At 41.1% G+C, this 26983-nt stretch overlaps 2 protein-coding genes across 2 annotated transcripts in view; both read left to right on the forward strand.

The window, feature by feature from the left end:
• The first annotated feature begins 532 nt into the window (after positions 1–532).
• coq8b (coenzyme Q8B) lies at positions 533–11680 on the forward strand. Its single transcript, XM_034701401.1, has 16 exons — positions 533–678; positions 1218–1396; positions 1563–1695; positions 2487–2695; positions 3391–3457; positions 4015–4089; positions 4487–4606; positions 6020–6105; positions 6332–6472; positions 6556–6637; positions 7367–7460; positions 8441–8582; positions 8997–9104; positions 9227–9292; positions 9532–9618; positions 10079–11680. Coding segments are annotated over exons 1-16 (1896 nt in total). The 5' UTR covers positions 533–677; the 3' UTR covers positions 10385–11680.
• Positions 11681–13705: 2025 nt separating this feature from the next.
• The window catches only part of numbl (NUMB like endocytic adaptor protein), a 69542-nt gene continuing 56264 nt past the window's right edge, over positions 13706–26983 (forward strand). Inside the window, exons 1-2 of the mRNA XM_034700413.1 lie at positions 13706–13788; positions 13992–14115. The gene's annotated coding sequence lies outside the window, so the exon portion shown is untranslated. The remainder of the gene's footprint in view (positions 13789–13991; positions 14116–26983) is intronic.

The following is a 26983-nucleotide window of genomic DNA, read 5'->3' on the forward strand; positions in this document are numbered from 1 at the left end:
TTTCTTCACAATGTTTACATTTCTCTTATTTGCTATATTTACATTGAATGTGCACACATCTACCTCACTTGTTTGTCCCATCTTCATGTGGTTTGTTATTGTTTGTTATTTGATTATTTATATATCATATTTATTTTCATATTACCTTGTCTGTGAGGGTGATGTCTCCTTAGATTTATACCTCATCTGTGGTTGAATGACAATGACAATAAAACTGACTTGACTTATACAACGAGGTGTGCTGAAAAACACATGGAGAAAACAGAATAAACTACATAAATATAGCTTAATATTCAGGCTTTTTAGACTTGTATGGTTCCTCCACTTTCTTGTTTAGTAACTGTCTTATTGCACGTGCATGTAAAAACGCAACACCCCTTAATTCTCATTGGATGTTGAGTCACTTAAGTCTCGCCCCTAGAGGACTGTGATTGGACACATAATCCTGTCTTCTTCCGGTCTTCTGTATTGCCATTGGATGAAACGGAAAACCCTATATATACGTCATATTTGTCCCGCCCACTTATCAAAGGTCGAAGTGTGATTGTTCCCCAGACATGTCAATCACAGTAGTACTTCCGGGTGTTGAATCGTTGCAAAACTGACAACACGACCGGGATAGTGGTGTAGAAGAGGACATTCACTGAGAAAACACTGGATAACACAGCTTTGGGAAAAGTGAGTGACTTAATTTGTTCAGTAATGATTTGTTTTCAATGTGGACAATTCACCCTCGTTTGAAGCTGCTTGAATGTGTCGCTAGCTAGATTTCAGGCTTCAGTCATGCTTCTGTTACACAACTTGGTTTACACTAACCATGAAACAGCGACCAGCTAACTAGTTAGCTAAGGTAGACGATCTGTTGTTGTTTCATTGAATTTCTGTAAGCTACTGGATTTGTTTTACTAGACTGTAGGTCTGAGTATTGGTATTGTACGTCACACGTGTGTATTGCACATGTGCATGACTTGAGAACCTCTCAAGGTTAAACAATCAGAAATATTACCTACAATTTTATCCCAAAAATCTCGTGTATCTAGAAAAGTTTCAGTTATCTTAATAAATGCATTATGCAGGTGTTCAATCCTTTTCTTGTGGAGTTATACTGTGGTGGGTGTGTCTGGTACTTTGTGTTCTCTTTTTGTCCCTTATTGCTGCTCTTACCATCTTCCACGATGTAACCTGACCCCCTCCTCTCTTCGCCTCTCTTTATGCAGTGATCCTTTCAGAAGTCCTGCAGGTGCTGCGAGGGGCAGGTAAAGTGGGGTCTGCCATGGTTAACACTCAGGGAGAACAGCTCCGGTTAATGGCCTGCAACTCCTCCATGGGAGCAGGGGTCAAAGCTGCTCAGGACGTAGTGGAAGGACTGGTTGGCACCTTTATGGGCGGCAATACGGTATGAACTCTTACCTGTGATGGGCATTGATTGATGATTGATGATTTGCACACCAGATAATAAATTAAATGTTTAATGTCATAGGAAAATAACAGTTAAATAAAGTTATCTGAACACCTGGTATAGTTTTGGTAAAATAATACCTCCAATTGTGTTGTGCCTTTAGCAAGAATCAATAAAGGAGGACGTGTTTCCGGATGCAGAGGGTTGGGAGAATGTGGACCCAGATGAAGCAGCCAAATGGGCCATGGGGTCTGAGTTCCCCCCTGAAGCAGGAGCTGCAGCAGAAATGTCAACAGGTATTGTTAATCCAGAAATGCATATTATTTATATATTTTTTTGTGAACTGACCTTTTCCAGTGTGTAAAGATTTTTATTAAGATATTGTTTTAATTGTTAAAATATATACAAAGCACAATAGTGTTAAGAAACGTGTAATTTTGTCATATACAGAAGACTGCAATAAAAGGTTGTGAAATTCATCTCTTTGCTAAACTTGTCTTATGCATGTATAGGTATATTTTCCATAAAATATCTCATTCTGCTTTCTATAACATTCCATTTTTTTTACTTTGCAACACTCTTTGCTTTGAAAAATGTGAACAACGGTAAATGAACTGTATTTAGTCAGCACTTTCTTTAGTCGTCTGACGACTTAAAGCGCTTTTGCATGACATCTCACATTCACCAATTCACACAACCTTCATACACTGATGGCAGAGGCTGCTATTTAAGCCCCCACCAACAGGCAGCTTGACCTGGGATCAAATTCCTAACCTTCTGGTTCAGAGACGACCGACTCTACCACTGAGCCACAGCCGCCTCTCAATCAGTCTTCACACTGATGGTCACATTGGCCTTTGTTGATCATATAGAGGCTTCAGTATTCATTTCAGTCTGCTTTAAAAGCAGCTGAAAACCTTCCATAGTCGCTTTAGTGTTGTGTTATATTCGCTTTTTTCTTGTTGATCAACAGGCCAGACAGAGCAGCCTGTGTGATACAGTAAGACTTCAAAGTAGTCAGATTAAGGGTCTCTAATACTCAGTCATGTAATCAATTAAACATTGCTGTGTTCTCTCTCTGCAATAGGAGGAGGTCCCCCACCCCCAGGGACAGGTCCTACAGGGGCAGGGTGGCCAGGACAGAGTGCACGCTTTCTCCACACATCCCACCACATTCACCGGTACTACTGCCAAACCAGGTCTGTGCATGACACGGTGGTGGCCAGACTCACACCAGAAGACATCAAGAAAGCCAGGGAGGCAAAGCAGTCCATGGTTAAACCTGTCAGGCAGAAGGTTGGTTTAAAATCTAACTTATGTCAATCAAATCCACTTTGTTAAACTATGATGGGTTTTAACATGTGCTGTAAAATAAAAGCACTGCACAGTAAAATGAAACAGCAGACATAAAAGTACAGCAAAAAAATAGTCATGCAAGAGTTCAGAGTTTGTATTTTTATTTGTAAACGTCCAATCTCTATGGGTTATTTTGTTGAACAGGGTAGTGCCTTGAGGTTTTGCAACAAGAAGGTGGAGGTTTTATGATTTAATATTCAGGCCTTTTATTTGATTATGTGAGTGATGGTTTAGATTGGGGCAGGTAATGGCTTGAAAAGAAGCAATAAGATAATGATTAATGGTTTTGAAAAATGAAGCTATAAATGGATAAACTTGTATCAGTTTTATTAAGGCTAAGAGAGGGTTTCCATTAAACACTAATGTTGAGCAAATAGTAATGAGTGCTATGTTTAAATGATACCTGCAGGAAATGAATAGGAGACGGAGGTTAGGGCCATGTTATGATCTGACTCGACTCATGTTATGTAATGTGGGTCATATACTGTCTGCCATTACTGTATAATGAAAGGTCACTGTCTGGAGAACTTTCTGCTTTGGTTTTTGCGCTACAGATCAAAAATGAACTAAAAACAACCAGAATAGATCATCAGGATTTTTTAATTGACTTTTTTTCCCACTATGTCTTCCATCAGCTGAGTGACCGGGCCAGAGAGAGGAAAGTACCCGCTACAAGAATAAGCAGGCTGGTTAATTTTGGTGGTAAGAACAATTAACTTTATTCCCTCTCTTTTTTTCTTTTTTAGTGCAACTTTCTTTTTGCACAGCACTCAGAGAGAGAATCCAACTCAATCCACTCCAGGTTGTTGCTCTGCAGACTGCTCCAAGCAGAGCAGGAGTTAAAATATAATGCCTGCCTTATTAACCAGTGGTGAATGCAGAGCAAACAGAGCTGTTATTGCACACATACAATGCAGCATCTCATGTCCCTTATTAGTCATTAAATCTCCAGGACAGGGATTTATTACCTCAACACTGGCTGTTCTTAAAATATGATTGTACACAAGTTAATATAAGTTTGATTCATAGTGTATTTTGTGAGGTCAATTAAGTGCTTCATAGCCACACGTGAGGCAAAGTTAATATTTTTTCAGTTCTTCAGAAATGAGTAATTATTTCTGACACACGATGTATTAAATACTTCTCTCTTCTACTAGTGGCAGCAGCAGCAGCAGCTGTGTCAGCTCAGCACTTCCCTCGAGCATCTGTTAAGTGGCCCTAAATTTAAAACCACTTGTCTGTCTGTCTCTCCGCTGCAGGCTTGGCTGTAGGACTCGGGATTGGTGCCATCGCAGAAGTGGCAAAACAGTCACTGGGAGGCAAACAGAAAGGAGGTACAGATATTCTCTTCACATACTGTATAGCTTCTGGTGATTTCTTCTATACAGAGCTTTTTAGCAGATCTAGCACACAGATGGACAGTTGGGCAGCCCTGGAGAAGTTTCTCATGTGTCAGCACCTGCCATGCACCAGACAGGCATTAAATCAAACCTGAGAACAGGCTGTAAACTGTGGTTGATGAAGAGTGTGTCATGTTGTGGTATTGCCTCTGTTTTACACCAGAAAGAAGATCACTGTGGAGACAGATTACTCTTGTTTGTGCCATTTTACTTCTTATAAACATTCCTTATTACACTCAAAAGCTTGTGTTTTATATTGTTTCTTCTAAGAGTCATGTTTTAAATCACTTCAAGCAATACCTTTGTGTATGTGTTAATGTATGTTTTGCAGACATGAATTCGCTGTTAGACTCTCCTCTCCTGTCAGAGGCCAACGCTGAAAGGATCGTCAACACACTGTGCAAAGTCCGTGGGGCTGCGCTCAAAATAGGACAGATGCTCAGCATTCAAGGTACGCACTGTGATGCTCCTCTGACATCAGATTTAGTTTGTACATTTTATTTGACCAAAGGGCTGTTGTTACATTTCATTTCTCTAAATTCTTTGTTGGACTTTACCGGACGTCTATTTACACATTGGATAGATACTCATTTTCAAAAATGCAATATAGAAATTTGGAACCTTAATGAAGGTTTAAGACAATATTGCACTATTCTTTTCATCAGAGAATTTGCTATGATAGTTAAGAATACAAAATAATCCTTTTAGTTTTCCGCTCATAGCAGTATTTTAAACAATTCCCTAGGGATGTAAGGATACACTCAACCCACCATTTGATTCGAATCCCGATTTTTGGTTCATGATACGATTCACTAACTATTTTCAAGAAAACTTGATAGAACTTAAAATTTAAATAACTGTTATTTTATTTCAATTCTCAAATATTGACAGTTGTAATATATATTTTTCTCTTATATTTCTTTGTAAAAAAAGTAATCTTTTTTCATTTTTAAGGTGTGTTGTAACTCAAATAAAACTACTGCACACTTTTTTTCAGCACCTTGCAAAAAACTAAAATAACCGTTCAAAAATACCTTGTTAGAAAATTCAGAACAATTATAAAGAAATGTAAAGTGAACAATTCCCAAACTTTTAAATATTGAAACAAATATGGGTAAATCTCTTTAAAGAAACAATAGTGCAGCTTATGCTCCTGGCTGTGAATTGACATGTTTTTCTTCAGGAATATCAGGGAAAGCCAAAATGCTGTCGTACCTCAGACTGTAAACACAAAGCTGCATCATGAACTGCTCGGTCTTCACCTGCTGCCGCCACGTCTGTTACGCTCAACTCAGCGAGTGATGAGAGAGCAGCGCAAGAGACTTCATGATGTTGAACAAGCGGAGTGAAATGCAGATAGCGCCTTCTACTGTTTAAAAATAATTTCGCAATACAAATTTTGTTGAAGCGATTTTAATCCACCCATATTTATATTGATTTTTTACCGTCTTGTGATATATCCTTATATCCCTACGTCCCTTCGTCTTATGGAGCCATTGATGTCAAAATACTGTTCATGTTGTGTCATTTACAGTTTTTAACAGTTTGAATTGACTTGCCTGCTGACCTCAGACCAAACCAGGCCTAGTTTTAGTTAAAACATTTATAGTGTCTGCTAAATCCTCATTTAAACCAGTTTAATCCACATTTTAACAAACTCAATGGTATTTCACATTGACAGTTAACTCTATTTTCATTTTCAAACACTGCACTAGTAGCCATCCTAAATCAACATCTTACAGATGTTTAGTTTTCCCTCAATAAAATAACAAAAAAACAATAAGATATTGTTCTTGATGTCTTCACAGTCACTTAAGGTGTCTGAGTGCAACAATAATCCTTTTTTTTCTTTATTTTTCCTCAGACAACACTTTTATCAACCCTCAGCTGCAGAGGATCTTTGAGCGGGTCCGGCAAAGTGCAGACTTCATGCCTGTCTGGCAGATGAATGTAAGCAGGAACTCAACCACTGACCAGCAGTAAATGATGTCAGAAACCTGTGCAGCTATTTGTGTTTCTGATCAGATTAGATCAAGTAAAATGCAGAGTGATCTTTTCTCTTTTATTAGCCTGTCAGTTTAGCGGTGTGGCTGGATGTACAGTATGTAGATTTCAAAGATGTTTTTTTTTAGTTTCCTCAGAGAATAAATCTTTCTCTTTGGTTCTGACTGTGTAGAAAGTTCTGGAGGAGGACCTGGGACCAGGCTGGCGAGAGAAGCTTTCATCCTTCGAAGACAAACCCTTTGCTGCAGCTTCCATCGGCCAGGTGCATCATGGGGTATTAAAAGATGGGAGAGAAATCGCCATGAAGATCCAGGTATTTAAGTCTTCTCTATTTCTACCTCCCTAATAACCTCCATCTATCTCCGCCTACATTGATTTTGTCTGTTATTCCCTCAGTACCCCGGAGTGGCAGAGAGCATTCACAGTGACATAAATAACCTGATGTCGGTTCTGAAAATGAGCGTGGTCCTGCCCGGAGGTAACGGCTACATCAATACATGGTTTTGATTTTCTCACTCAAGACCTCTGCTCAGTAAAATACTGCTGATACATTCTGAAGTGATGAAAATACAGATCCTCTGTCAGGTTAAATGATATATTTTTCACATAAAAAGGCTCTGTCCATTTTTCCCATTCTTTTGTTGGAACTTGAAAAGTGAATTAAAAGATTATTTAACTTAAAATGTTGTATTCAAAAGCATCAACAGAAGATGGATTTAGTCTCACTGTTAAGCATCTCAACAGCACATCACTGAAGCACATGAGCAGCACTGAAAAATGTCCTTTTTGTAGTGTATTTAAGTTCTGCAGATGTGGGAACTCTGTATCCCTGAATGGAGCTCCAACCCTTTTTCAAACGTATTGCAATCTGTCCTTCATCTGCCCCTCATTATTGTAATGTGAGGTGATAGAAACCTTTCCTATTGATTTGTTTCTACTGATTTGTTTCATTCAAGCTCACTGTAACAGTTTTGTCCAGGGGGTGGTGCTGTAGTTACAGCTCTTAACTGAGGATTCTGCATCATTTTCACAGACGTTACTTGTCTCCTATAAACTTCAGTGACATTAAAAGTCCCTGCTCTGTTTTTATTGAGTATTCAATGATTAACAGAGCTACGAACGTTCTGAAAGCTGCTTTCTGCAGAAAGATGAAAATCTGTATGTTGTTGAATGTAATGTTAACTCTTCCCTCTGTATTTTTCTGCAGGTCTGTTTGCAGACAGCAGCCTCGAGGTTCTTCAGAGGGAGCTTGCATGGGAGTGTGACTACAAGAGGGAGGCAGAGTGTGCCAAGAAGTTCAAGTAGGTTAACTTGAACTTGAAGCGTAAAGCGTCTTGCACTGAAGCTAGTTAAACACCATGTAGCTTTAGCATGCAGCACAATACAAACTACTCAGTGTTAGCTTTAAAATATCAGGATGAGAACTGCAGGGTTGACTAAATGTCTGCTCTACTACCAGTGTTGTTGTCAAGTCACCAAACTTTGAATGCAAGTCCAGTCTTGAGTCCTCATTGTTCAGATCTGAGTCAAGTCTGAGTCACAAAAGGAGAATCTGAAGGGAGAGTCCTGGTCCGAGGTTCTTAATGAGGAGATGCACTCATTATTTCTGATGAAGTTGGATCACTGCAGGTGTCTAATACATTTAAAAATACCTGCAGTCCAGTCACTAGTCATCAGAATTATAACCAACAAACAACTAACTATCATATCCCACTTTGTGCATCCTGAGCAGATGTCTGTTTGAGGCTCTGTCCTCTCTTTGATGGCTCAACACGAACATGTTGCTTTGCTCTTCTTTGCACTGACTGTAAAATCTTTGAAAGCGGAACTCACAATACGTAGCACCTCTTTTGGTATCCTGGCAAGAACTGTTGTTGAATAAGAACCGTGAACGTGCATGCAGCGGAACACACGTTTCAGCTCTTACTCCAAACTAAATAAATGATTAGAGCCTTAAATAGAAAAATAATTACAAAAACAATAAGACAAACCTAATCAAGTCTGAGACCCCCTCTCCATCTGACGATCCTAATGCAGCAAATGCTCCAGTTCGAGGCCAAGTCTGATTTAAATGTGATATTTTATCAGTTTAAGCATTTGTACCAAAATAATACACTCATATGAATGCATTATGGATCTGAGAAGTAAAACACTTTCTTTTGTGCTCTTTTTTTTTTAAACAGATTACATATCTTCCACTTACTCTACTCCTGCACAAACCACATTCCGTGACTGTGTTGTCTTTAACTTGTTCTCATGACCACCTGTGTCTGTCCTTCAGGTCTCTGCTGGAGGGAAATGAGTATTTCAAGGTCCCTGAGGTGATCGATGAGCTTTCAGGTCGCAGGGTGCTGGCCATGGAGCTGGTACAGGGAGTCCCTCTGGACCGCTGTGTAGACCTGGACCAGGAGACCAGGAACGAGGTATGGGTTTGTCTCAGCCAGCACATGGATCCCATTTGTGATTGAATTTTCTCAATATTACTGCAATGTGAGGGACACACTGGAGGCAGAGACAACAAGTGAATTTGGTTGGATTTTCAGGAATTTGAGGCTTAACGGAAGATTTTGCAAATGCGCAACTAGTTCAGAATATTCTAGGAATTATAAACCAGATTTAGTAGTTAAAGTGCTGGAATCTATGAGTTATTTTAAGTGAAGGAGAGGTAACGGATGTAAACGTGAGGGTCATGAAGAGCACGCTGCAGAGAAAACTTGGTCTTAGCTTACTTGCTGTAGCAATGTACATGTAACTGTAAAGTATACATTACAACAGGAGCTATATGATAATAATGCTGTGCCAGCAAACATAAATCTCTGTTCTCCCTGTGCCTACAGATCTGTTACAACATCCTCCAGCTATGTCTCAGAGAGCTGTTTGAGTTCAGGTTCATGCAGACGGATCCAAACTGGGCCAACTTCTTCTACAACTCAGACACCAACCAGGTGAGGAGAGTCTGGCAGTAAAGTTGTTTATGAATTGTCCAACATAGAAATGAATAACTTGTTCTGCTTAAAGCTAAAAACCTCCACGCTACAGATTCCCAACAGTTATGTGTTGTCTTCAGGTTGTCCTGTTGGACTTTGGCGCGTGCAGAAGCTACCCAGAATCCTTCACAGATGACTACGTACAGGTATGTTGAATCTAAATCGATACTACACCAGAACCTCACAACATTTATACAGGATTCCTTTGAATAATGAAGCACAAGAGTCTCTGGTTAGATTTTGCAACAGCTGGGTGAAAACTGTCCGACATAATCTGGACCACTTTCTGTTGCTTGCAGCTACTTCAGTCTAGCACAGCTTTAAAGAGGAGCTCTTAAAATAAACATGACGACCACATCCATATCATCACTTTGTTGCTATTCAGGTGGTACATGCAGCCTCCGTGGGCGATCGAGCTACTGTTCTCTCCAAATCCAAGGACCTGAAATTTCTGACGGGCTTCGAGGCCAAGGTGAGGTATTTTAGTCTCTGCTGCTGTGCTCATTTATTTTTGATATGGTTTATCCTCCTCTGTCTTGTCTGTCTACTTCAAATGAATGTGTCCTCTTACCTCAGTGTCACTCCTCTGAGCTGGATCCATGTTTTTTCTTCTTCTCTTACTACTGTTTATGTGTCTTTGTAAAGAGACACGTCAAATAGCCTTACATTCAAGAGTGGATTTATGTGGACTGGCAGACAAAATGACTGGATACACTTTTGATGATCAGAGCTGTGCAGATAATGGTGTTTTTTTTGTAATATGAGAATAATAATAAATACTAAAAAAACCTCCATGTAAACAATGCTTTGTTTAGTTTAGACGCTCCTAATTCAGCTTAAAGTCTGTTTGTGTTTAGTAACATACAGCATGCTGTTGACTTACTTTTATGCACATGGACATCCATCGTAACACCTCTCCGTTTCCCCACCAGGCCTTCGCAGATGCCCATGTGGAGGCAGTGATGATCCTCGGTGAAGCCTTTGCGTCCGCTGAGCCCTTCGACTTCGGCATTCAGAGCACCACCCAGCGCATCCAGAGCCTCATTCCCGTCATGCTACGCCACCGCCTCACCCCTCCACCTGAGGAGACATACTCCCTCCATCGCAAGATGGCTGGCTCCTTCCTCATCTGCTCCAAACTGAATGCTCACATACAGTGCAAAGACATGTTCATGGATGTGTACAACAACTACAACCAGAGGAAGCAGGCGGAGCAGGCAATACAGGCTGAAGCTTAGACACTGAGGGACGAGATCACTGACTTTTTTCAGAGTAGACGGGGAGGAAGGGGAGAAAAATAATGGAGTCTTTGATCTGAAAGAGGACGAAACGGATAAGACTCACTAAAGACTTTCCGCCATGACCATGAGTACCTGACTATGGCAAAATACTTCAATCTGAGCGATGCTTGACTCTCTTTGACTGTCTCTACCCACAAACATAAATCCTTCAACCATGACCCGGTTCATGGTTACTTTGTATATGATGGTAAAAATTGTGCCATAAAAGATATATGATGAAGCCTAAATGTTAATAATGGTGATTTAATCTGTATAATAATAGAAGAGATGATTATTTAATCCATTTTGAGTGTTGGAGTGTGTCTGATCATGTTGGTACATCTCTCTGTCACACCAAAAGAAAAAAGAACTAATCTGCATTCAGCCTGTTCACTCTTTGTGCAGTCACTCCAAAGACATCATGTACTGTATAATCTGACTTTGGTAGCACTTTATATTAAGGTACACATATTAAAAATGTACTTTTTGCTTGTTAGCGTGCATATCAGCGGCATACTGACTCTTAATTTGTCATTTTAAAGCACTCATAAATTCCTTTATCCTGCATGACTGTATTCTATAATTACTAAACAACTGAATTATAATCTTAACATGCTTTGCTCATACTGTCCTGTGCATACTGAAGTGAAGTGTGTTCATATAACATACAAAAGCCCTCACACTTTGAAAAAGCAGTGATTTGGGGGTTTAAAGGAAATTCTTAATAGTCTTGTAGTTATAGAATACAATTTACTACAATAAAGAAGCAGAATAAGGAATGAACAAGTGCTTTTTAGGACTCAAAAAGCCAAAGTGCTTTTGATGTGAATGCAAAAAAGCAGCTGGTTAATAGTCAATATGTGTACTGTGTAGTATAAGGTGTTACCTTGACTGCCACTCACTCTGACAGCAAGGCCATCCATATTTCCAATAGGATGTATATTTTCCTGCCTTAAGGACATAAGTCCTGTGTTACTCCTCATGCTGCCAGGTGCTCCATCCTGTTATAATGACTTTGTGTGCTGTTGGTTGAGTTGCAGAAAATGAATCTTTCTTCAAAGTGGTATGATGAGACGAGCAGATTATTAAAGGAATTGGTGAAGACATCATGGTTTCTCAAATAACTTAAATCTGGCAAAAAGAGCTTCTGATTATGAAATACTGTCAACCTTTGTTTATTTAAGAACACTTCTTCATGACAGGAATGTATGCTGTGCATTGTTGTTGTTTTTTCATTAAACAAATTATGAGAGATTTGTACGCCTCAGAGTCTTACTGGCAGGTGTCAAGAAGGAGCTGTAAGCCAAGCACTGTCTCCTCTCTGTATTGATCTTTCCATTTCAATCTCAGACATCTTTGGAAGATGTCATTGGCTGGAGGCCATGTTTGACCTCATCCTCCTCCTACATTGTTCTTTTATAGACCGCTTAGCATCATGTTCAGCTCACAAAAATGTAAGTCCTATAAGCTAATGGTGGCATTGATGTGTCTTTTTTGGAAGCTATTTCTGTTTGAAAGCAGCGCTGTCTCTTTTTTTGTCCTCCATAAAGCCATTACAGCACTACAGAGCTGTCTGCAGGCTCAAGTGTTGTTTACACCACAGGAGGAGAGATGTGAGGCTTTCACTGACGTCATTAAAACCTGATGGAGAAAGATGCAGCCTTTTACTGTATCTCCATTAGTACTTGCAGTTAGTGTTCCTCCACCAAGCTTTGTTGTTGTGCACAGCTCAGCTGCTGTTTCCACAGTGGGGCGCGCTCTGATGCATCACAGCAAAATCACAGTTTACTTTTCCCAGTTTTGGGAATCAGCCACAGTTAATAAGTGCAGCACATGTGGAGAGAAGAAAAGGCACATTCTTCTCTTGAAGTTTCACGCAATGGAAAGTTGGAGTGTTTCTCTGCGTGTGAGAAGCAGCTGGCTTAAGTTTGTCGGCTCTTCTTTGCTCAGAGACTCAGATTTGTTCATTTAGGTGAAAACTGGACTGGTGAGGGGTGATTTCTACCGGGTCTAAATCATTTATGTAAATGTTTCTCCAGAGTAAAGCTTAACCCATATTATTTTATTGAATGAAAATTATGTTAAAGGTCTTCCTGGGACCACAGTGGGAACATTAAGGGTCAATTGGCAGGCTTTCCCTCTATTATATAAGCTGATCTGCCTTCATTTGATTGAAACATTACTGTAAGTTCTCTGATCTGCTTTCACGACCGCTACAATTCCATGGAGATGTTTACGGGTTATTTTATTTCAGTTCTGTTTTCTAAATTAGTAACAGACTACCACTGTAGACTTTAAAGTCTTAAATAGTTTAGGAATTTGCAGATTTAAGAGACCGGGGAGGAATTCCAGTTTAAAATAAGTTATTTTCTGAACATTTAGAAAGTATATTCAAATATATTTTAAGCCCTAGTCTCATTAGACATGCCTATCAGGCACACTTTTAAGTATATGAACACATCTTGCCTGATAATAGTAGGGGCCATGCTTTTTTTTCAACCAAACAAAAGTTACACAAGTTCAAATCTTCGCTAGGACTTAAAAACAAATCCAGACATGAAGATTTCATGGTTTGACATCACACCTTTGTGCATTTAAAATTGAACTTTTTGGCATCTGAACGAGTTTTGTTGTCTCAAAATTTTTGCTGATGTATATGCATATCAAGCCTTGATTACTGGTGAAGACAGATAAACCTGAAAATGAAATGAAAAGTGAGAAGTGACTAGTCGGATAAAAGTCTACACAAACTGAAACTCACAAGTAAAGCAACAATAGGCAATTTTTTGAGAGTAAGGGACTTTCTGTTTCTTACTTTTTTTTTAATGCATTCAACATTTTCCCTCTCAAGAATCATATCAACATTTCTCATGAAATTTCTCATGACTCCACAAGGTAAAGTAAGTCAAAGGCCAGACAGAGACTCACATTAGGACCATTAAATCTTGGCTTTATTCATCAGAGTGCATTTTACCAGTGTACTAGTTTGCTCTGTGATAACATAAGGGAGCATTTTAAAAACCAGAGAGGCATCCTGCAAAGTCTCAAACCTCACAAAGCCCCTTTAAGCAAGACAGACTTCCCTTCCTCCCTGCTGCTGACCAGCTTGTCCCAGAAACTAGGCTACTCTCTGAAAGCAGAGGGGAATTTCCCCACAGGGATGACTGGAGTAAATGTATTAACACTGTGACTGAGCCTCCGCACGGTGGCGCAGTGGAGTGACTGAGACAGCCTCTTTTTTCTTTTTTTTTTTCGTTTCTGGAAAACATCAATGGGGAGAGTGGATTTGCATGTCCGGCTGTCTGTGCCAATGGGCGCATGGGAAGGCTGGGTTAGCGGGTGGAGCCGGAGGAAGCAGCCCAGTAAGTGCACAGTCAACAACCAAAGCATCCGAGATTACTACAGATACACCAATTTCACCGAAATCTGCCCCGAGTCGTTCTTTGAAACCTTTCTTTTTTAATTTTGTGTGTGTTTGTGTTTACGTGTGTGTGTGTGTGTGTGTGTGTGCTGCGACCTGGCTGATTTGCGGCTCCACATCGCCTTCCTTACATCGCTTTCCCAGTGCGGAGAAGGATTTTGTGAAATTACCCATTTCAGATTATTCTGGTGTATAATATCTTTTCTGTCCGGGGTCCTGGATTTACTCAGAGGAGGAGCGGGGAGCCGATCATCCGTCGTTCTCTTGGGTGAGTTCACTGTTTTCCCGTCCAATCTGGCATCCCTGTTTACTGACTCTTCCAGGGTTATAGGCTATTTAGAGAGCCGGTCATAAATGCCTTTATAATGAATGAATCCACCATGGAGAAGTGCACTATCCGCTCAGATTGCTCTTCTGTCTCTGGTTTGTGAGTTTCTGCGTAATTGTAATGTTTGGATACAAGTGCACATCTTATGGGTCAGGATCTCGCTAGTGGGCCCATATGTGTGATATGAATGAAATGTGGCAGCTCCAGCCTTTGATAGCGGTCCCCATCCCTAATGCATAACCAAAGAGAAATAATTAAGAAGAATTTGTTACATTAAAACAACACTAAACTTGAATATGATCTCAGATTCTCTCATGTTGCCTCACTAAAACAAGCACTTTAACTTTATAGGCTCATTACTGGGATTTAAGGCTCATTATTATTGCTCTTAACACCCATTAACGTATGGAACAGACGTTACTGCGTCATTACTGGCGTGGGAATGAGGTAATCGATTGATCTGTGAAAAAATCACGTCGATTATTGGGCAATCATTGTCTGTGGCTTTGCGGTGTTTGTATGTGTTTTCTGCGGGACAGCATGGCCACTGAAACACGCGCCCTCAGTTTGAATATATTTACGACCATAATCATTAGTCTGCAGGATTATCTCTATCTCGCTCTATTGCATCATGCGACCTTGATCACTGTGTTTTTGCATCGTTTTTTTTAACTCCTTTAAAGGCCTCTTCTTCATTTTTACAAAAAAAGTGCTGCAGTTCTTGTGATCTCTTCCACACCCCTTGTTCCCTGACAGGAATGGAAGATTCACAGAACAAGAGAGGAAAAAAAAGTGTCTCTAACATGTCTTAGACACTGTGACTATGATGCACACACTCCTTTCCACACTTGGCACATGCCTGCATACATAAGGCCCAGTTAATGCATGCGGCTCTATTGTCTGAGGAGCTCCATCTGTTCCATGACATGGCATTCCTCAGACAGCCAGTCATGCTGTTAGGGGGTGGTCTACCCTGACCCACTGCATATGAAGAGAGAGAGAGAGAGAGAGAGAGAGAGAGAGAGAGAGAGAGAGAGAGAGAGAGAGAGAGAGAGAGAGAGAGAGAGAGAGAGACAGAGGGACAGAGAGAGAGAGAGAGAGAGACAGAGAGAGAGAGAGAGAGAGAGACAGAGACAGAGAGTGTGTGTGTATTATGAAGACAGTAAGTGCAGGGCTAATGTGTTTCAGCCCACAAGCCCTGGACCACCATCAAAGACAGCTCAGCCCAATGCTGGACTGTGAGGTCAGGCCCAGAACTAGTCTTTCAGATCACTATGTGGCCTGGCATAAGGTAGGAGGAAGGCTAGGATTGCTCTAAAGCTGGGGGCTGGAGAAATGGGAGGTTAGGTGTGGAGCTGAGGTTAGAGAAACACTTAGTCCAGACTAAAACCTAGAGGAATATCTATTGGGTTTCAGCTTGGGTTATTAAGTGACTAAATTGGGCAGGTCAAAGTGTACCAAATGTGGTCTGGATTGTGAGCTAGATGAGATTGGCTCTATGTGATGGACAGGGCTAAGGATGGGGTTAGAAGGGGACAGACTGGGTTTTCTATTGAGAGCAAACGAAATTTTTTTTAATCTAACATACATATATATTACTAGAAGACAGTTTGGTATAGTGGAAACTTAGAGATGGGTTAGGTTTGGTCTTAAGTTTGAAGAAGGGGCATGCTAGGTTTGGTCTAAAGCTGGGGCCAATGAAGGGCAAGTTTGGTCTCAGACTGGAGAAAAAAGAACAGTCATTGTTTGAGATCTTGGACTTTAAGAAGACTATGTTTGATTGAAAATCAGAGGCTAAAGGAAGACAAAGATTGATCTCAATGTAGGGCTCAAAGAAGCCTATGTTTGGTCTGTGATGGGGACTAGAGGATGACAATGATCTGGGGCTAGACAAAAACTATCCCAAAGCTTGGAATGGAGCTAAAACATGGTGAGAATTGGTCTAAATGTTTTAGCTTGATGAAAACACCATGGTTTGATCTTGGCCCTGGACTAAAGAATGACATGGATCCGCTAATTGGGGGTGAAATAAGCCTAGCCCGGGCTGGGGCTTGGGGTAAAGGGTAATGGGAATTGGTTTAAATCTATTACTTGATGAAGACCAAAGGTTTGAGTTCAAGTGTAGGGGAGACAACGGGTCTGAGGAGGCCGAGAACGGCTGTGAAGGGAGAAAGGCAAAGTTAAGATAGAGGTGCCAGCGCGTGAAGTCCATGCCAGGGTGCCGCTGGATATAAATGGGCTGTTATGTAGCTAATCACTGTTGCAAGTCAGACTCAACTAGAACATAATTACACCACATCCATCCACGCAGCATTACACTCATAAGTGCGCACACACATACACACTCCATTTCCCCTTAGACCACTTCCCCCTTTCCACTGCTCTGATTGCTGCACTAGGTTTGCCTTTTTTGTTGTTGTTGCACACATGCGTGCACACACACTCACACACGCACACGCGCACACACACACACACACACACACACACACACACACACACACACACACACACACACACACACACACACACACACGCACACACGCACACCCAAGGGGGAGGGTTGGCGCAGCTGAGACCACAATACAGCGGGGGATCAAAGGTCATCCAGCTGGCCAATCAGGGTGCTGTCTGGGCTGGCTGGCGGTGGAGGAGGGCGTTGCCCCCCCTCTTTGTGCTGGTCAGGGTGGGACTGCTAAACAAGCAGCTCCACTTCCAGGCCCAGCCCTGCTACTACCGGCAGCCACGCTGGGCTCCCTCAGAGTCACACTGACCTCCAGACACTTTAGTGGGCAGCAGGTCAGAGGCCTGTCCAGTTTAGAGAGAGGAAGTCTATCATGGATGAATGACAGGATTAAACATGTTAATAAGCCTTTATGTATAGCCTCAAAAAGTCACAAGTACAACTTGTGTTGAGTAGGTGTAATAAATGAAAGCAAACCCTGCAACCACAGCTGTAAATTGACTACAGAGTTCTATTTCTGGTGGTGGGATTAATTAAAGGAATAAAATATGATAATGAGATTTGTGGTACTTAAAAGATAGTTGAGAGAGGAAGGATGGGAGGATGAGTGGTGGAAAGAGGAAGTGCTTTACAGATAGAGCAGGGGGATGAGGAGGAGAGAGAAAGAAGAGAATTTAGGGGAGGCTGAGAGATAGATAGATGCTGCAGAGGAACAGAGACAGACAGAAAGCGATGATATAAAAGAACAGGAGAGGGATAGATTGAACAGAAGGGAGGGAAAAAGTGTGAACGGGGACGCTGGAAACCATTTGTTTTCTGGTTGCCGTCTTAAATTTTGGCAGAAACTCTCCTCATTGGATGTGATGTGTTAGTCTGCGCAGAACCTGCAACACAGACGATGTACTTGTCTCCTAACATCTTCGTCTACGTCATTCTGCCTCCCTTTCCTTTTCGCTCGCACTATCACACACAGACACACACACTCCCAACCCCTCTGTCTGATGCCTAAGTGCCTTCAATATGTGCTGAGTGGAGTTATCTGATTTCTGCAGGCTAGTTAAATGCAACCGCTTCTTTCCCTCATCTGCCTCCATTACTGCACACGCTAATGGCATGCTCACAGCGCAAAGACGGCCTGTTGTGTCATCCACGTGTCTGTTTGTGTGCTTTTATTGCCGTGTATTATGTTGATCTGGTTGATAAATGATTGGAACAATGGATTTGAATGCCTGTGTAGTGGACACTCATGTGTGAAGGCAGCAATTTGTTGGTTTTTTTTACTGTGTGTTTGGCGATGTGTGAAAGTGTGTGTGTCTGTGTGCCTGTTTCCCTGGCGATCAGCAGTTTATTTCTTTGCTTCAGTGGCGTTTTTCTCTGCAGATAACAAGGAACGTGGAAATGGGTCTTTCTTGGCAGCCCCAACTCCAAGCGGAGCACTCATTGCAACTAATAACTGTCACTTTGAGTTGCTGGGGTCGCATTTTGTTTGTCTCATCTCTTGATTTATCACTTTGGGATGACCTATTTCAGCCTGTTTAGCTGTGGAGGCTGTGATGCAACAGCTCAGTGATGCTCATGTGTGAGTAAAAACAACAAAAAATACTAAAAAAGAAAAAACAAGCTTCTTAACATCACATCTCTCCCTCAGGGTTGGGTTTGATCTATTCCTTTTTCCAAGTTTTCAGCCACTGTTTGCTTGCTTTTGTCGATTGTTTTCACAAGGTTTATCCCAAATTACAGCCCGTTCCCACAGTGGATGTGTGATAGAGAATTCTTTAAAACCCAAACGCCTCCCTGCAGTGTGATCACACTTATTTGCTGCTTTTTCACAAGTTTTACAAAATGTGTTGAATAGGGTTGGGGCAAAATATCGTTGCAGCAATATATTGTTGTCTTGACTCATGTGATTATGTGGCCCCAAATATCTTTCTACGGTGCCCTAAACACATTCCTTTTTAGTTTAACTCCCTGCATCACATGACTTCATGGTGCTGATGACATCAATCCTGCACTTTTATACCTTGATAGAGGGAGAGGGCAGTGGATAGTGTAGGAAACTGGGAGAGAATGGGAGAATGACATTCGAGAAAGGAGCCATAGGCTGGATTCAAACCTGGGCCTCCTGCTACATGGGCAACTTAACCAGTAGGCCACTTTGCGCCTACACTTTATCCTTCAGGGCATTTCATGTAACTCAATCATCATTGATCACGATTGTCCTGCAGTGCGTCAATTATTACAGAATCACTTCATCGTGATGTCATTAAAGCCACCGTAAGGAGTTTTTAGTTGGTTGTGAAAAAGATTCAAATTAATATTGATGCTTCTTCATGACCTATAAAAGCAAACAGGATTACCAGCAACATGATTGAAAATATTTATATCATAATTGCTTATTGCCTGTAACAGCTGTGAGGGGGTAGGTGTCAGACCAGACTGAGTGACAGCACCCTGAAGAAACAGCCTGTGTTACGTTTCCAAGAGCAAACTAACAGTGAGAGATATGTTTGAATGACTGTTAAAAGAAAGCAGGATGGGACTTTGTGTCAAAAAATTGTGCCTTTGTATGTACAGGACAAAATCAGCAAAGACATAAGATGTACATCTTTATTTACAAGGGGCACCGATGCCTTGAATCCCATTTATAAGTCAGAAAGTTGAAAACTCCAATATGAGTGCAACAAATGCAAGACTAAAGGCCTGCCCCTTTAAGAAATCAAATGTTAGACCTTATTCAGAAAACATCTCCTTCAGTTTGTAGTCAAAGCATTGGAATTATTGTTATTAAAGCTCCTGTGAGGAATTTGTAACAAGTTATGAAACAGAGTGAGCAGTGAGGTCATCCGCATCACTAACTCTGTGTGGTAACTCTTAATATCTGTAACCATTGTGAGGGTGTAGTGACAGATGACATGAACAGTAGCTGATAAAACTGTCTTATTTAACATTTTCTTCAGCAAATATTCACAGTGAGTAATAAACTTCACTGCTAAAAGAAAGCAGCATGAGATTTCTTGGAAAGTATGACCCTCACATGGATAGGAAAAATTCTGCAAAGATGAAGGGGTGCAGCTTTGTCCACAGGGGGCGCCAACATCAACACAAGCGTAAAGTTCTTCACCAGTGCTTTAAGCAAGCAAAATCTTGGATACAACAACTTGAAATTGGTTCCAAATAGCACGTTGTTCCAAGTCAAACCCAAACCTGTTGATAATATGTTTGTATATTTTGTTTTTGTACTTTATTTGTTAGCTTTGGACAGGGCCAGACTAACCATTTCTCCCTGTTGCAGGCTGTCGCTTCATATTTAGCATTCAGACACTTTCTTACCTCTCATCTGACTCCCAGGTAAATAAAAAATGTGTCCCAAAATATCTCTGACCTTTTTAGATGTGTGACTACAACAGATGTTCCCAATCAATATCTGTCCTCCAACCACACAGGTAAACTTAGGCAGGGAAAGGGGAGAGTGAGACTCATCTCTCCCTTCACTTTCAGTATTAAAGCGGCTTTTAACCATGTTAGATAACATGTGAAAGTATGGACAAAAAATATCTAAAAATAAAACAGAAGGTTTTCAACTCCACTTCACATAAATAGCACATGGTTGCATAGTCAAAGTTCTGTGTTTGATCTGTATGAGGAGCTAAATGAGCCCAGATGGCCTGTCTGCACTGTGACGCATCAGGGGAACACAGGCATTGTTGCCTCTAATCTTGTGTTATTTACAGTGTCTGCAGCCCACGTACAATGACTTTCCCACTCCACTCTCCTGTGGTAATTCAAAGCCTGTAGCCTACAGTGTGTGTGCAGCTGAGCTTTGGTCTCTGTGCAGAAAAAAAAACAGTATTTAAAATGATGCCGGCTTCTCTGCTTTAGTATTACAGAGTGACGTCGAGGGAGAGAGATTGTTAGTGACACACAGAACCCAAGTTAAATCTTCCAGAGCACAGAGGGGTCTATTCACTGCGCTATGAGAGGAGTGGAGAGGCAGAGAGAGGAAAGAGAGAGAAAGAGGGGTGGCAGGGAGTGGTGTGACAACTGGGTCTGTGGCAGTCAGAGACCCTGAGTCAGAGTGAGGGATGGAGGACAGCTGACAGCGGTCTTTTGCTGATGGATGTCACATGTAGGAAACATGTTAAGGGATCAAGGTGTGTGTGTGTGTGTGTGTGTGTGTGTGTGTGTGTGTGTGTGTGTGTGTGTGTGTGTGTGTGTGTGTGTGTGTGTGTTTCAAACAGAGGAGTCACGACTCATTTTAAGTTCGAAAGCAGCCACATTCTACCTCCAGCTGAAAAAAGAATGAGTCACTTGTGAAAACGGGTGCATATTGACCACTGTTTTATTTGGGTGCACATGCGTGCTCTCTGTGCCTGTGTGCATGAAGCGTGCAAGAAATTACCAATAAGTATGTAAAACATGTATCAGGCGGATAGGTTACAGTAACGATGGTGTCACCCACATGGATGATCATCACTTAGAGGAGGATGATACGATTGCAACTTTCAAAATATGTGCCACAAGCATTCAAAGAGGAGGAAACGTTTTAGCACAACAAATCCTGTGAGTCTCCTGAAAAATCATCATCTTAATAAAGATGTATTGAAGAAATACGAAGCAGCAGTTAGAGTTAGAATTAACACCAAGAAAACGATGAGTGCGGTAATGCTGATTTGAGAGCTGCAGAAAGTTTTCCAGAGATGAATCACAGCTAAAGCAATTAATGAAAAGATCACAGAATTTATAGCACTTGATGACTCACGTTTTTGACATGGCAGCAGACCAGGGAATTAGGTAACTAATGGTATATTTGGAACAGGATCGCAACTTGCATGTACCTTGGATTTGAGCCCAAGTAAAACATAAACTAAATGAACTAAATAAATCTGAGTATATATGTAGGCAGAATGTTGTGCTTTTTAAATGATCATTTCTCAAACCAGTGTGAGTGAAAGCTCAAAAGCAACAAATTGATTGATAAAGTTCTGACATTTTTTTAGCTTTAGTGGAAGATTCCTTTGAGGGAGTGACAAAAAGTATAGCTGTGTTGGGTGGATGCTTCAGTCAGGATTAATGTTGAATAAAACCATAATGTAGATGCTCCTTTGGCGGTGCTAGACCGAGAATTTGTGTAGACTGATAAATTAGCTGACATTTCCTCGCTGCAGATTAAGCGACATCACTTGAAGCTGGAAATGTTTCTTCTTTAAGCACTTCATATTAAACTTGTCCGTGGCAACTGAAGTGAATCACGCTCTTTTAGTCCTTCACGACCATCAATCTTTTCCTAATGGGATCATGCTCTTGATATTTTCATATTGGAAAGCAAAGATAAAGCCAAGAAACTGAGATGATTTCTTGGAAGGGTCATTTTCAAATAGAGCATCATGACAGGAGAGCACATTGTCTACACTGCAGTCTGTTTGCCCCGGGACATATAGGTAGCACTGTATACTGTTTTCTCTTTAGCTCCGGTCACAGTTGGTTTTCTTTACTTTTTCAGAGAAAACCCAGGAATCCTGTGGTTTTTCTTTCTCAGTCTCCGACAGGTTCCTCTTGTAAAGTTGATGTAAGCTCAGTAATAAATGGAGGGAGGAAAATACCTCTTGTAAGCAGCACGTGTTGTTTTCTGTGCAGACCAGTTTGTGGCTCACCTCCTGCTACAGTATGCTTGTAAATGTGTAAAATGTGCCAGCAAGGCTTTTTGGTTTATAAAACATTTTCACTGTTTACTGCTGCTATGACACATGGTTGCTATGGCAGGAAGCTCTGACAACAACACAGCTGATTAGGAGCATCAGACTCCACATACTCTCTTCCTGTCTCTTTCTATCTCCATCAGTCCATCATGATCGGTCTCTGCATCCTTTCCTTCTGTTTCTTCTACTTATCTGCTGTTGTCTGTTCCCAGGTTTTTCAGTCAGAGTTGCAGGTGTCACCAACTTTCATTTCACTCTCTCCCTTTCATTTTGACTTTACCTTCTCCTCCCCTCCCCTTCCCTGCTTCTGCACCACTCAATAACCTTTAATGTACCTCTTATAGATGATGTTATCGCACCAGCACCCTTCACTATAACTTCTCTCTCCTCTTTTCTCCTGCACTCCTCTCAGTCCCATCCCTCTGCCTGCCTTTCTTTGGTAGCCAGCTGTGCGCCAGATGCGGCCCGTTCTTGCAGCTGTTGGCATCGTGATCACGAAGAAGAAGAAAGGATGAAAGTGAAACAAGGCGTTGTAATACTCGGGATAAAGTGCAAAATATAAAGAAGAAAGGAAGAATATAAAAAGAAAACAACAAAACTGTAGCCTTGCACAGAAATTTTGAATTATTTTCCTGCCAAACCATATAAGATTAAACATTTGCTTCATAATATAAAACACTGCCAGGAGTATCATAGACGCTCTGAAAATCCCTTTAAGAACATTATAGTGATGGCAGAGGAGATAAAAATGTCATTAGATAGTTAAAGGTCACTGTTGAGTACCACATACTAACTTAACTGCCGGTCCCGATGATCATATTAGAGGTAGCTGCATCCATTAGAATCCAAATCACAGGGTAACACAGCAATATCCAACACCCAAGTCAAGGAATTTGACCACTTAAACAGCTATCCAAGCTTAAGACGTACCATATGAACACTGGAAAAATGTTGGGATGTTTTCAGTGGACAGACAATACCAGGGGGAACTATGTATGGGAAAGAAACAGAGGAAAAGTGACTTTGCGCTCTACTGCCAAATAGTAACAGAGTTTTTTTCTCTCCTCACAAGCAATTTTCTGGCGTGTGTTTGCAGAGAACTCTAGGCTTAAGCTTTAATGTCATCATATTAATATGGAGATATGGTAAGCAGTTAGTGATTAGCTTGAAGTAGGGGGTCAACAACTAGCTTCTTTCAGGTAAAAAGTAAAAAGAAATACCTGGAAGCATCTCTGATGCTCACCACTTAGCATATGTAGGTGATTTCTTAAATCTTTGATTAAGCTAAAGCACCTATGAAGCTCACCGATAATCAATTTATCTTAAATTGTTTGGTCTTTTGTAAAAACTAAAAACAGAAACGCTTTAAAGCTGCTGTTGGTAGTCGTGATATAAACATCAGTTCGGAGAGAGATTTCAAATGTCAACCCTACCCCTCCCCTCTCTGCTCCCGTAACCCCGCCCACAAAAGATTGTTGTGCGCGTTCTATGAGAAAGTAGTGGCTTTCCAGCTAATCAGGGCGACATAGTGAGGCCGCCACTCAACCAATCAGGATGGAGAATTGGAGATTAGCAATAAGTGGTTTGTCATAATGAGAACGAGGGGAATAATAACATTGCTTGATACAGAGGCATTGGAAAACACAGAGATTTCGCGATAGTCCCAAATTACTTCACTTACCGATGAGTACCGATGGGTATTATGACCCGTTCTCCAAACCCAGCAGAAAAAAAGTAACGTTTTTGACACCATTCCTACCAAAAGCAGCTTCAATGATAAGTATAGCTTGGCCAAGCTGGGCTAACTGATTTTTAAGCATGTTAACATCAAGTATTCAACATTTTCGACTTGTGTTATACCTCAGAAATGTGTCGTATTGTACATGTATGAGTCATGATTAACACAAGTTTTGTATGAAATATGCAAAAGGCCTGGAGACATTTTTGTGAGCTGAATTAGCTTTAAACTGGCACACTTAGCTTATTTCAACCATTTCTTTTTTGTTAAGGATGCAAATGTCTTTCTTTCTTGTTCATCTCCCATGATCATCTCAGACTGTAAAGTTTGAAAATATCTATAAATAATGTGGAATACATATAAAGGAAATGGCTAATACACAAAACTTCTGCTAGCTTAACCAATGAACAATTTGGCAAAAGGGTCCCAGATAATCCAAACCCTCCAGACTGTTCTTCACATGCCAGCAGCTATTTACTGGGGCAGATGGATGAGACTGGAGGCCAAGAGGAAAGAGGTGAGGAGCCATTTGTAGGTGCTGAAGAGATGGACAGAACAGACAGAGGGATGAAAGGAGGGAAATGGAGGAGGGAGAGGTGTCTTATTTCACAGGCGAGCTGCAGTAATGGAGAAAGAAGTACAGCCGCTGTGAAAAAAAGAAACAAGCATTGAGATTGTAGTGTTAGCATTTAGAGTGGATTGTTCCTGTCAGGGTCTGCTTAGAAGCGGTGAGGGAAATAGTTGGTGAAAAGGGCAACATTTTGATTAATTTTAGGTCATTACACCGTATTGGACTATAAAGCTATAAAGTAGTCCCTGACCTGTAGACCTTTTGTCTACACTGTTCTATTTTTCTTCCCTAATTTTTTTACAGTCCTCATCTTTTGCCAATTTCCTCTCAGCCCTCAGCTGTTAAAAGCTCTCTCTGTCTTTTTGACTCTGCTCTTTATCTTTCAGTCCTCTCCCTTTCCTCTCAAAACATCAATTTCTTCATCCATCTCTCTTTCCTCCCTTCTCTCTCCCGGTCTGGGGAAGTGGCAGCCGCTGCCTGCTGGCTCCCAGAGGAACAGACCTGTCTTTGTCTGTCTGCACTGTAGGAAGATGAGTAGCCAGTCCTCCCAGTCAGCCCAGCAAGCCCAGCAGGGATTCAGGGTTTGTTTGCTGCAAGGCCAGCCACCCAGAACGCCTGTAAATCCGCCAGCCACTCAAGCCAGGGCCTTCCTGCTCTGTACGGCCAGCTAGCCAGTCAGGTATTATGTTAGGCACTGACGGCGGTAAGGAGGAATGGATGGAGAAACTGGGTGGAGACGGAGGCAGACAGACTGCAGACCTTGATTTTAATGTTTTGCAAGCGTTACTAAAATGTGCTATAACTTTGAATCATGAACAGATTTACAGCCATTCAGAAACTCCCTTTCTTAATTGGACCAATTCCATTGTATGAAATTATTGCAGTCCAGTTTATTACCTCTATGCCATAAAACCAAGAGCAAACGCCGGGAACTAGCGGATGTTTAACAATGATACACGACACTATGGCACCCAAGTACCACCTGTTTTTTCTTTTATTTGAATCATCTAATGTAATTTAATTTCACATTTCACTGAGTGGCCTTTTTGTACCTGATGTGTGAGGGGGACAAAAATACACACAGAGATGTGGGGAGCTGCAGATTGTGAATGTTGTTGTTCATAACTCTAGCCTTAGGGTTGTACTTTCTTCCTATCTATAAAAGTCAGAGATTATTTTCATTTGCAAAAATTCTTGAAAATGCATGTATCATTTTATAACTGATACAAAGTTACAAAGATTGCTAAGTGTGACTTTTTTCCTTCTTATGACCACTGTTGAAAAGACGTTCAAAACTGGTTCAAAACTGAAAATTTAAAAGATATTGATCGTGTGTTTCTGTTTGGACTAGATATGACTAGGAAATCTTCTGGCAAAAGGTTCATGACATGAATAGCATAATTAGCGCCACCTCATGTAAAGAGGTGCTAAAATGGTTGTTTAAAGCTGCTGTTGGTAGTCGTGATACAAAATCAGTTCGGAGAGAGATTTCAAATGTCAAGAATAACCCTCCCCACCAGATTTCCCCTACTTCTCGTGCGCCTTCTATGAGGAAGTAGTGCCAGCTTCCCAGCCAATCAGGACGACGTAGTAGGGGCCGCCACTCGACCAATCAGGACGGAGGGTCGGAGAAGAGCTCTGATTGGTCCGTGATAACGGGAACTACGGGGAAAAATAACATTGCCTGATACAAAGGCATTGGAAAACAGAGATTTCGACATAATCTCAAATTACTTCAATTACTGATGAGCCAATGGTCATTATGACTTTTTTTTACCAAACACAGAACAAAAAGTGTATTTTTAACCCCATTCCTACCAACTGCACCTTTAAATAAGCAGCAGCTGTGGAAAAGATTAATGTTGTGTAACCCTAAAATCAAGTATTGGCAAAAACAAGAGTTGCATTCAAGTTCAGTGCTCATCACCATCAGCTTCAGGTTGTACGTTTTTCCCTGCTTTATCAGGATATGTCAGGTTAGCGTTTTAGTGCAAGCTTTTCAAATGGACATAGATTGGTGGGATTTTTTCTTAAGAAGTATTCAACATTTTTGATCACCCTCTCCTGAAGGACTCTTGCTCTCAAACATAATCATATCCAATCAGATGTAGTCACAAATGAGACTCTTCATACTTCCGTCATGATTCATGATGCCAAACAACAGCGAATGAAAAAACACAGATGTGTAGAGGGAGATTGCTCTGTTGGCTTGCATGTCCTGTACTTTGAACTAAATTGCTTTGCCCCAGCACGCCCTTTGTCTCATATATTGACATTGCTTCACTGTATCACTAGACAACACTTTGCTTATTTCAGATCGGAACGGTTTGGCTCATGGATGG

The sequence above is a fragment of the Notolabrus celidotus genome, chromosome 14, assembly GCF_009762535.1.
Source record: "Notolabrus celidotus isolate fNotCel1 chromosome 14, fNotCel1.pri, whole genome shotgun sequence".
In the NCBI taxonomy this organism is placed as follows: Eukaryota; Metazoa; Chordata; class Actinopteri; order Labriformes; family Labridae; genus Notolabrus; species Notolabrus celidotus.